This window comes from Henckelia pumila, chromosome 4 (assembly GCF_033568475.1).
Source record: "Henckelia pumila isolate YLH828 chromosome 4, ASM3356847v2, whole genome shotgun sequence".
Taxonomy (NCBI): domain Eukaryota; kingdom Viridiplantae; phylum Streptophyta; class Magnoliopsida; order Lamiales; family Gesneriaceae; genus Henckelia; species Henckelia pumila.
Window position 1 is genome coordinate 117588905 of NC_133123.1, and position 12421 is coordinate 117601325.

Below are 12421 nucleotides of genomic sequence, written 5' to 3' on the forward strand. Positions count from 1 at the left end.
GAGAGCTCGCACAATTCTTCGTCAATTTGACATCCGTAAGCGCGGGCGCGCTTCTTCTTCGCAAAATAAGGGCGCGGGCGCGCCTGGGCTGCGAACAAGGTCTTCAATTTCTTCACTTTCTTGACCGCCTTTGACCTCAATACGGTGATAACTACCTCCAAATTGAATATCAAGAAATCCAACGCCCTCTTGCGACTTCAACATCAAGGATTGAAGTGCTTCCTTGAACTTCTGAGCTCGGCCTCTCGTAACCGGTCCTCGTGGCATCTCCAACGGATCCTTAGTCACTTTATCAGCATGCGAGCCATCCATGATCGCATCACATATAAACCTGCTCCTTTTGAAAAAACTGCTTCTCTAGGACGAGTTCAACTATTTACCAGAAAAGCTTAAGCAACACGAATTTCAGCAATTACCATAAACTGGGGATATTCATTAATGAATCATGAAAGACAAATGATACACATGACAAGGGATGAAACCAAATACTCTTTTTAGGGTAGCCTAAATTAAATAAAATATAAATTTTTACGTATAAAAATTAACATGTCAATATATGTCAGCTGAATACACAAACAAACAAGTAAAAACTATATATATATATATATATATATATATATATATATATATATATATATATATATACTTTGTGACGTGAAAACCCGCGGCCGCTACTTTTCGGTGCGCTTTAGATAAACCCCCGAAAGTTTCAGTGGATAGTTGATAGAATCATGAAGGCGACGCAAAGTATCCCAAAGCATTTGGACGAAGAGTAAAAATTAGAATTCACTTTCCCTTCGGGTTTTTTTTTTATTATTATTCGCAACAATAGATCTTGTCCTAATGAAATCATCCAATGCAACCTTCGTTATCTTCAAGTAACTAAACACAATAATATTAACATGTTGCAAGAGTGATATACATTGCGTAAGTAACCTTGTAACAATCTACTCAATAATGTTTTCCGAATTTAACACATGTAAAAGCAACATCAAAATTTCTACTGCCATCGTTTTAAAATGATGATAGCATAAATTATTATTCATCGAGTTGCATTCTAAAACTAAAATTCTTCAGCTTCATCCAGAAAAATCTCGGGATGTACAGCTGCATTAGAGAAGTTGAGAGCTTTCTTGAGCTTGCGTTGATCAAATATTTCGACTCCAACCAAAAATGTTGAACTGACAGGGCGATGATCAGATAAACTCGTCTCTGCTCGTCTGTAAGAACGCTGTTTGATGCCTTTCCCTAACCAAAGTATACGGTCGCACCTGCAGAATATACAACGGTGGTTTCTTCATGTTAAACTGACAACATATGTACATTAAAAGTAGCAACGGTGCCATCTTTTGAAGAAAATTACAACTTACCAAGCTGGAGATCTCTTCTTCTCTCCTTCTTTAGGGCACTCCCCAACATACCTGTCAGAGTTGATCTCATACTTATATGTGGGTGCAAAGTCTATGTTCCCTTCTTTCCACCCATCGAACACACGCCCATTTCGAAGCTCTTTGATCAACTGTCGTGTATAAGAATATCTCCCTCTCAAATCACAGTACATATCAAATGACAAAGAAAGAATAACACTGGGAATAACAGCTTATCCTTCAGATTAACCTCATCAAAATCGAATCAAATTTACTTGTAAGATGAATCAAAGTATATGCAAATCTATAGATTCCAAGTTTCAAACCCCTTGATCCAAGATAAGTCTGTTTTTCAGATGTATAATCCATCAATTAATTCACCAGAATAAATCACCACAATCATTATAAGATTATCTTCACTAACATAGGAAACTTGACAGTTCATACACAAAATACTATAGCTGCCAATGATACCTGATCACTGTTTAGAAGTTCGGCCCACTGCTTCTCATTAACAAGCTTCCTCACTTCTTCATCCAACATATTGAGTCGATAATTCAAATCTCCAAACCAGAATATCTGACTGTTACATCCAAACATTGGGTCACTAATTATTGCCACACAACTTTGCCACTATATATACACACTCAATCATTTGCTAGTCTATATATTATACAAAAGCACCTTACAAAGAATGTACTCTGTTTGCAAGACAATTATAAAATCACCAACAGAATATCCTCTACACTTCTCATACATAAATACCTCTATGTCATACTTCTAAACCAATATATAAGCAAGAGTAATCAAAGTAATCACACTTGGTCTCTTCCGGTGGTGTTGTTTTTATTTACTAAAAATCACCCTTCTTATACTATATTAATCTATTAATATCTTGATTTACTAAGTAAGAAGTTAATGAAATTGGTCTATTTGGTATGCCTAATTTTAGTTTACAATACCTACCTTATACTACATTAGAGCGTCAATCTATCGATATGTCCAATTTTTATTTGTTTGGTAATCTTTTGTAGTTTTCTAAAATAACAACCTAATTATAGAACATTAAATCTATAGTATAATTATATCTTATTCATGTTGATTTCTCTAAATCCTAAAATACCAGAACACGAGTCTAAGTATTTACTAACCAGTTAAGGAAAAATGAAATGCCACTACAATGGCCTCAGCCATTTGGTTCACATGCAGCAGAGAAAAAGTTCAAAAGCTCAAGGGATCAGCACAAACTCTTCCTATGTCATTTCTACCAGAGATTGAGAGGAAACATATTGGTCTTAGAAATAAATTAATTAGTTTCATAAATCAAAGTAAAACAAGTTGATTGATTTCTAGACTCGTTGAAAAGGTTTCGACGAATGAGAATAACTGAATAAGATGACACTATAAGACTTCAAATAGTTGTCCAGTTAAGGAAACAGCTTTCAAGACCAAAGTACTTGAAATTCAAACCAAACAGATAGTTCCCATTGGAATATGCCCAAGCAGAAAAATAAAACGAGATTAAGATGTACGTGAAAATCTTAACTATAGAGTGCACTTACTCATGAGAAGGAATTGTTTGGGGCTGCTCAATGTCAAAGACAGAAGAGAAATGAGTCCTCCGTAAAATCTCACATACATCAGAATTTCGCCTTTGCTTATCCTCAAATTTTTGACCCGAAGATAAATGAGAACAAACAAAGCATAGACGACTTTGAAAAAGGGACATACTAACAGAAACAGATCCCTGTACAGAAGCCATAAGAATTTGTCACGACAAATTTGCGCTAGGAATCCATCATGTAACAGAGGAGTGCAACATTTTGAAGTATCTATAAGTTGCACTCTCTGGTAGAACAATCATTCATCTGTTCTACTCTACACGATATCATAATTTATAGTATCTAATGCTATCATAACTTTATGCTCCATGTACGCAAATGAAAAAAGAAACAGAAAGAATAACTATAGACGATAAAGAAAAATGTAGAGGAAAGGAAGGAAAAGGAAGGGGAAAGGAAGAATAAGGAAGCACTACCTTATTGCCCATGTATCCCATTAGCCCAATTCCAACCTGAGAAACTTTCAAGTTGTTTATATGTCTTCTTAACCTTCTATGCACCCATACTGATACATATATACCAACCATCTGCTTACCCACGATTCGTACATACATTGGCCGTGATTTCAATGCATCCTTTGAAGGTGCATTTAACTGTTTGACCTCTAAAATTTTTGCTGATGAATCTTCTTCATCTTCAAAAATTTGTTCTGATTCATCAGAGAGAGAATCTAAAACTTCAAACTTATTATCTTCCTGGTCCAAGCAAATCAATCCTAAGTTTCCAGAGCTATGATGCATTCTTGCAAAGGCAGAACCATGTTGACCACTAGTTTGAGGGCTAAAGGCAAGACTGCTATTTACCCATCCAGAGCCAATTCTTTCGGAACTGCTCAGAACTCTTCGTAAGTTAGCTCTAGAAGCTAGAGTTTCAGATGTCGCTTCCAGTGAGCGTTCAGGCCAGTCTAATCTGCTGTCCCAATCAATGCCGTATATTTTACTTATGTCAATATTCTTCCCAATGCTGGTTTTGTCACTATCACTGGTTTTAACTGTGCCTATGGAATTTTCTCCGATTATGTCCAGTACAGGAACATCTGCAAGTACATCAGAAGCAGAGGAAGTCCTTAAAACAGGAGAGGGAGGTGCACTGTAGCTCTTGTGTTTAGTTTCAGGTTCAAAGGACTTGTTTAAAGTCTTGCGGATGATTGCCTCCCATTTGGATATCGGCCTTCTATTTTCTGCTCCGAGTACATTCCCAGCATTCAAAGGAACAACCTCTTGAAAACTGTGCACCATAAATTTGTCAGAAATTCAAAATCAAACTGAAATCTAAAAATAATGTATGATCAAGAATGGACTCAGTGGTAGATAAGCAAAATTATAAGTACAAAAACATTCTCTTATTAACTATAAATACAATTTGTAAAGCATAAGCCCTTGAGAAAACAGGAAAAATAAAGTTAATCAAGATGACGGATTTTGCTTTTAAATCATTTGCCAGGAGACCTTTAAAGAAGAAATTTTGAAAAAATAAAGTAAATAAGCATTAGTCAAGCTGTTACAATTTAGCATCACATAATAATTAGGTTGATTCTTCTAACTTCAAGTATGAGAAGGACTCGCATGTTTTCAGATGTAACTTACCCAAGAATGTACATATCTGCTGGCTCTTGCATGCATAACCATTCATCAATCTCGAGATTGTCGTTAGGAAGTCTACCAGCGACATTCCAAGTGCCTATAGTTACTCTGCAAAAAAAGAATGGTTAATGAATCATATTGTTATGTTACAGAAAATGAAAGAGAAGGTGCTCAATGAAAGCAAGGTCCACTAAAAGTTAATCACCAAACCTCACATCTTTTGTGTTAATGTACAGAACTCGTAGAGTTTCAGATTTTCCCCTTCTGTGTTTTAAAGAATACTCTTTTGAAGGTATCCCTGGATGATTACATTTTCCATCATCTACACCAAAATAAAGTACATTTATCAGTTAAGCAGCTTTGTTAGAAACAGATTCCAATTTGTTCTGATGTAATATGTATGATGCCCATCATAGAACATTAATAATAATACTTGCTAAAAATTAATATTAATACTTGATACAATCAGTTACAAACAAATTACATAAAAAGTAAAACTTTCCATATATTTTATAAACTTCAGACGAGACTTCCAAGTTACACGAGCAACTCTCATGAATTCCTAAGAATCACAAATCTTGCAGAAATTTAATTCTTTGAAATCCAGTGACTAAACAGCCAGCTGTTTTCCTACACTAAAGCACAGTTATTACCAAAGTTACTTACTTCTTGTTGTTTCATTCAAACATTTGGATTGAAATCCTTGCGGAACTCTGACATAATCCTCATGCATAGCTTCATGTTTCGGTGAACAAGCTGATGAGACATTTCATATATGTTAAAACTTAACTCAATCAAGAAATAATCCTACAAATGAATAATCAAATTAGCACAGACAATTCAAGAAAACTCCAAACTATCATTCCCACTCTTCTCTGCAAAAATAAAAGGCAATAATTTAGAATAAAAAAATACTTTGGTAAACAAATACCATCATCCTCGCTTTCTGTATCAACTTCATCTTCACTAAAATCATTAACCTTTGGCTTGATATTCAGCCATTTCTTCATCACAATGGATGGCCAGAAGGGCTGTCAAGAAACAAAAAAAAAAGCAAACAAATTATAACCAACTTTACCATTCAAGCAATTCAACAAACATTTTCATTTCACATCATGATACTCACCTCAGAACGCTTTCCTTTATGAGTCCTCATACTCCAATTACCAGCGAACCCACAAATCTTACACACTTAACAACTTGTTCACCACTGTTCATGGAGCTTAAATACATGGTTAGACGCCATCCCAGTACAGATTGTACAACGTTAGGCTCCCCCTGGATGCAAAACACAGCGAAGATTCGAGCTTTGGACCAAACAATAAATGACAGGGAAAAAAAAAAGTAATGGTCAAGAAGGAAGAGACATCCACTGCTCCAGTTGCACTGATAATTCTTTATGGTCCTAACACGAACTGTCATCTTTTTCTTGATGTTTGAAAGCATTATTATAATAACGTTGAAAAAAATCGAAGGAAAAAATCAATCAAAATTGTATAATAATGTCAGAATGTCATCCTCAAGATCTTCATGTTGTGTAGTAACAGAAAAAATAAATAAATAAATAAATAATCATTTAATAAGCTTTGATTGATGGCGACACAGTGCGCCCAATAAATAAATAAATATATATACGAGGATTTTTCAGCGGCCGACAATATTTTCTCATATTATCTTCGACCACAGAGTTTTAATTGTTTTTTTTATTTTTCGCATCACTAAAACAGTGTTTTATTAATCGGGAACGAGTTGAGCATCATTGGTTGAGCATCTGAAAATTTCTATATATATATATATATATATAATTTTTTTTCTTTTTTTTTTAACACTCATCCTAGTATTTTTGTGAGCAACCACTCTTAGTTATTAATTATAGTGTTTTTTTTTTTTATAAAAATCACTAAAACTCACTAATAGGTTTTAGTAATCGCACACACTGGAATGCGTATTATCAAAACTATATATATATATATATATATATGAGAAATTTTCAGCTGCCCAACAATATTTCTCCAACTCGTCTCCGACCACTAAAATTCGGTATTGGGTTTTAGTTGTTTTTTTTATTTTTCGCATAACTAAAACACGGTATCGGGTTTTAGTGGTCGAAAACGAGTTGGGAATCATTGATTGGGCAGCTGAAAATTTATATATATATATATATATATATATATATATATATATATATAATTTTGATCATCTGCACTTTGATCATCTGCACCCTAGGGGTGCAGGATTTTTCGTGTGCGATTTTTTTTACACTAAAGGATCAACTTAGTGAGGGCAAAAACTCTCCTTTCCAGGTGAAGAGAAGGCCATGAGTATGGGCCTGTCCCCCGGAGCAGAAGGCCAGATGGGCCAGAAGCAGAGGGACGCACCCAGCCCATTACATAAAAGGTGGTGCCAGGATTGAGTTGAATTTGGATATATGCCTGGTGGTCCAAGTTCGAATCCTATGGAGGGCAAAAACTCTCCTTTTCAGGTGGAGAGAAGGCCATGAGTATGGGTCTGGGCTCTCAGAGCAGAAGACCAGATGGGCCAGAAGCAGAGGAACGCACCCAGCCTATTACATAAAAGGGAACCAGACGATTTTGTGTGCGGGCGGAATTTTATTATTGTTATTTTTTAAAATAAATATTAATATTAAAACATTTTTTATTAACAATTGTGCACGTGAATCGAGTGGACTTATTATTTTCCTTTTTTTCAAAAATTTAAATTATTAAATTAAAAAAACCCATATTTAAAAAGTTATCAGTTTCTACACTTTATACACAACAATATTGTTGAAGATACAATAAATCATGTCTTCGTTCATCTACTTGCTTTTTAGGATGTTCATCACATGATCTCTCTTGATTTTGCTGATGTTGTAAATTTAGATCATCCGTAATATTAATATATTTTCATTCAAACACAATATACGCACATTACACGAATATAAGATTTTTCATTAAGCTCGCGCTACAATTGGTCATATATACACGTTTGAGAAAAACTGATCAACTTGATACTAAATTTGAGTCCAAAGTAATTTTTTTCGTGGGATTACTTTGCTTAAATCAAACTATTATGATAAAATTAATTCAAGCTCGAATTAGAATGTTAAAATAGAGTTACTTGTCTCCAATTCATACATATATATATATATATATATATAAATGTTCTAAAAAACTTGATTAAACCTCGCTTAATCTTGCTTAAGCTTGAAGTTTTTTTAAAACGCTTCGCTTCGACCAAAATCGGTAAAAAAACGGTCAGACATAGGTTGAATATGTCAAGTGTCATTAAATCCGCATAAATATGATTTTTCTATAAAACAAAATTGATTAATAAAACGGAATAGATTATAAATTAACATTTTTACTAGTGAGTGATTGTTAGTATTGTTAGAAATTTATATATTGTATGGCCAAGTGTAGCGATAATGTGAATGTAGAACATATTGAGAGATTTTACAGCTAATGTTTTAAATTAGATCAATTAATTTAGTTTATGTTCGATGACACGAGATATAAAATGAATGATGAAATAAATTGAATTAGAATCTCACAAAAAATTAATGTATTAAACTTGATTTTTTGAGATGAATAAAATTATATTTTAAATTTAAAACGTTTTTTTACGCTTAAACTCGCAGTAATCGCGCTTAAACTTAAAAAACTTAAAGTTTGATGTCTACGCTTCGACACATTTTACGCTTTTTAGAACATTGATATACATACAACCATAACAAAAAGTGAAGCCAAGAGCTACCGTAGTAGTTCAATTGGATGAAATATTATATTTACTTCAACAAATTTCATTTTGATTTTTTTGTAAAAATATAATGGATCAAAACATATCGTCACCAAAACACGGTCATGCAAACTTGCTTAAAGTATAATAATAGTCTTGCTTTGATTATAACTTGACAGGTAGCAAACTTAATGCAAAGGTAGATATTAATTAATAGTATTTTTCCGCCAAATAAAACAAGCTAAGAATACTAATTAATGTGTTGCCGGCTATTAAATATTTTTTCATGCAAAGAAGATATTTTTCCCTTGCATGACATCAGGGTAATCAACAATCCAGGTGTCATATAATATATATATATATATATATATATATATATATATATATATGTAATACTAATAAATATATATGTATATGAGTTTTGATACCACACATTTTAGTGTGTAGGATTTTCGTGAGCGATCACTACTAGTGAATTTTAGTGATTTGTAAAAAATGGAACATTGGTGGGTTTTAGTGATTGCTCACGAAAATCCTGCACACTAGCTAGGGTGCGTGATACCAAAATTAATAATATATATATATATATATATATATATATATATATATTAGTTTTGATTTCACACCCTAAGGGTTCAATGTGCATCCGTGCTCAAAACAACTCCGATTCACAATTTTTTTTGAAATTTTAATATATTAATTTTCAATAATTTTGGATTAATTTGATATTAGCCCGGGTAGCTCAATTAAAAAAATTAAAGTATTGGAGAGCTTAAAATTTTAGTCCGGGTAGATTGATATTTCTGGCTCCGTCATTGATCTGATTGCCTTGAAATTTTCACGATAGGATCGTCTCGAAAATACAAATCCAAAGATGTATCATTTGTAAAAAATTTCAATCTCGATGGTTGGAATCGTGAAGATGGTCGAAAATTAGGTGAATATATATATATATATATAATGAATTCGAGTCAAACGATATTTAATTAAAATTTCGAGTCCATGCAGCTGTATGTGTGTAGGTAAAAAGTTGGAGATATGGATTAGGACATGATATAATAGAAAAATGAAGTGATTATTGCTAGGCTAGCCAAAAGGACCACTCGAAAGGTCTGTCAATTTTGTAAGTTGAGAAAACTTTAATACAATCTCTTGTAGATTGAACGGGTTAACTCACCAAAAATTTAAAACAATTATTTATCATTTAAAAAAAAAAAATACTCATACATCAATCTTTACAAACAATATACATCTTTCAAAATTCATCAACCTACAACTGCATACATAAATCTCTATAACTAATATGAATATTTCAAATGTTTATCAATTATACATAAAACATTATAAATAATATAAATCTTCGTAAGGAGTTTTATCATTGACTTTTAAAACAACACAGAGTTTTAAATACAATTAATTTTTTTGAAAAAAGGTTATGCGTATATTTAAATTTTTGTAAGGGCTGCTGATGTAATTTGACCATATATATATATATATATATATATATATATATATATATATATATATATATATATATATATATATATATATTGTAATTTGACCATATATTAATTATTAACATCAAAGTAAAGTTTGATAAATGAAGTGGTAAATTGAAAACGATACAAATACATAATGAAATTCAGGGCTTCAAGCCTTTAGACGGATTTTCTTCTTTTGGTTCTTGTAACAAATAATGAATATATATATGATATGCCTCAATAAAGTGATCTTCTTGGATGAGCTAATTAGCCGCGCTAACAAAACTCCTCCAATAAATGATGACCTGTTGCTGACCTGAAACCACGAACAAAAGTGTTAAAGGAGGCCGGAAGGTGTTCCGGCGTATCCCCTCCGACGCTCAAATCAGATGCTAGGATAGCGAAATATAGAGAGTGGTGTGTGTACACGAGTGAAAATTAGGATCCAAATAATGAAAGTGAACCTGGTATTTATAGGAGAGGACTCCGAATCTTACGCTTACCTTCTTTATCAGGAACCCGAGAATCCCGGGATTGCAATCCCGAATATATAGGCGGATATCTCGTCTGAATCTAGCTTGACCGTGAAGATATCGACATGTACATTTTATCCGAGCTGACCTGTCATCACTAAGACTCTATATTGCTGCTCCCCCGGGGGTCATATGAAAAGGGTGAGTGAGTTATTACTGAACTCCTGAACTCGCCCTAAACATTGATCCTAACATCTTAATTAGTTTACCAAGGTTGTCGAACCCATTTACTAAGCTAACTCCCTACTAATATTGGGGCTGAGCTGAGCCCCCAGTTCCCGAGCTGAGCTCCCGACCCGAGCTGGAAATTATGGTGGGGGAGCTTGGCCGAGCTCCGAGCTCCCGAGCTGATCTCCCGACCCGAGCTGATCTCCCGACCCGAGCTGGGAATTATGGTGGGGGAGCTTGGCCGAGCTCCGAGCTCCCGAGCTGAGCTCCCGACCCGAGCTAGGAATTATGGTGGGGGAGCTTGGCCGAGCTCCGAGCTCCCGAGCTGAGCTCCCGACCCGGTTCTGGATGATTAGGGATGTTCCTTTTATATTAGGGTCATCGATGAGTTGAGGTGGTTTCCTCCTCCGGGTATCACAAGTCCCTCCCATAAAAGTCGAATTGAGGTCAAAGACTCGAAATTTGTTTTTATTCTGAGATGACCCTAAATGAATGCCGAGCTGAGGTGCCCCACCAAACCCAGCTGTCATTCTAACAAGTACTATGTAACGGTAACTTTTCTAATTCCACTCAATCTGAGTCGTCCACTTGTCCTAAAATCAACGGCCTGAATTGATCCGAGCTTTCTATAAATAGGCCTCGCTGTAAAATTTCATTTTACCCTTCTCTGATTCCTATTCTCTGATTTTCTCTCCTCCATTCCCTTTTTTGAGCTGTCTTGCTGCTTAAAATTTCTTCCTGATTTCCGAGCTCCCCAAGTAAGTTTAAACCCCCTTAATGGCTTCTTCATCCCGCCCTCATCATGAGAGCTCAGATGAGGTATTTGCTGAGGTGGATCGTTATGATTCACTCGCAATTACCCCAGCAGGAGAGTCCCCGGGCAAGGATCCTGCTCCCGCCTCAACTTCCGCTCTGGATGATGATTTTGGGAGTAACCCCGAGGCCCCCTCAGTGCCCTGGTTTGACTTGTACTCATCTGAGCTAGATGCTTCGGATGAGGAAAAAATTAAGGCTCTATCTCATGCTCCCGAGGGTTATGAATTTATCATTCCTGACCTCGATGACCGAGCTGACAATCCCCCTATGGGATATTATACTTTTTATGTAGATCAGCTAGAAGCTGGCCTTAGGTTTCCTCTCCCCCCCTCTCTTTCAACAGCTCAGTCGTTACTACGAGCTCCACTTAGGACAATTTACCCCCAACTCCTTCCGGACCTTGTGCAGCTTTGTGGTCCTTTTTAGAACCTTAGGTTTTGAAGTAACTTGTTTTACTATATGCAATTTTTTGATCCCCAAACGTTCTGAGGAGGGCCCCTTTTACTTCTCTTGCCGCCCTAACTGCAATTTTTTAAGGGCTCTCCCAGTTCCAACAAAAATTGGAAAAACTCCTTCTTCTTTGTTCACCCTACTGATACCTGGGACATATGCTCAGTCTGGAGGGAAACCCTCCCTCTCCTGCCTGTTCCTGCCCCGGGCTTCCGTCAGGGGGAGCTGTTTACTGGAGCCCTAAGGGCTATAGGGGGAAGGTGCTTTGATATCTCTGCCCTTCTGGCAGAGGACTTGCTCTGCCATCATGGGCTCAGCTCGGCAGATGTTTCTGTCCGAGAAAACTTAGGTATGGCCCTTCCCCCGCCCGTGCTCTGCTTTACTAGTGCTCTCACCATTTACTGTCCTGACCTCCCATTGTATTGTGCAGAAAAAAGAGTTACGAACGCCGCCATGAAGAGAATGCTGGAGAAGAAGAAAACGACTGCCCCGTCGGGTGGTAAGACTGAAGGGAGCTCGGCCAAATCTAAAGCCCCTTCACCCCGAGCTACTGGCAAACCTGAGCCCTCTACAACCCAATCCAAAGGCTCGAAAAGGCGGGCAACATCAAGCCCGCACCCCGATGTGGTGGAGCTGGACTCTGGGAGGTCTTCTATTCCAGAA

General features: G+C 35.8%; 1 protein-coding gene across 1 annotated transcript; it reads right to left on the minus strand.

Moving 5' to 3' along the window:
* Positions 1–868: 868 nt before the first annotated feature.
* Positions 869–6172, minus strand: LOC140863370 (type I inositol polyphosphate 5-phosphatase 2). Its single transcript, XM_073266746.1, has 10 exons — positions 5699–6172; positions 5504–5603; positions 5239–5328; positions 4783–4894; positions 4576–4680; positions 3406–4216; positions 2930–3114; positions 1842–1950; positions 1371–1519; positions 869–1271 (listed from the first exon to the last, which is right to left on the minus strand). The coding sequence occupies exons 1-10, from the start codon at positions 5726–5728 to the stop codon at positions 1064–1066; spliced, it is 1899 nt and encodes a 632-aa protein (XP_073122847.1). The 5' UTR covers positions 5729–6172; the 3' UTR covers positions 869–1063.
* Positions 6173–12421: the final 6249 nt, after the last annotated feature.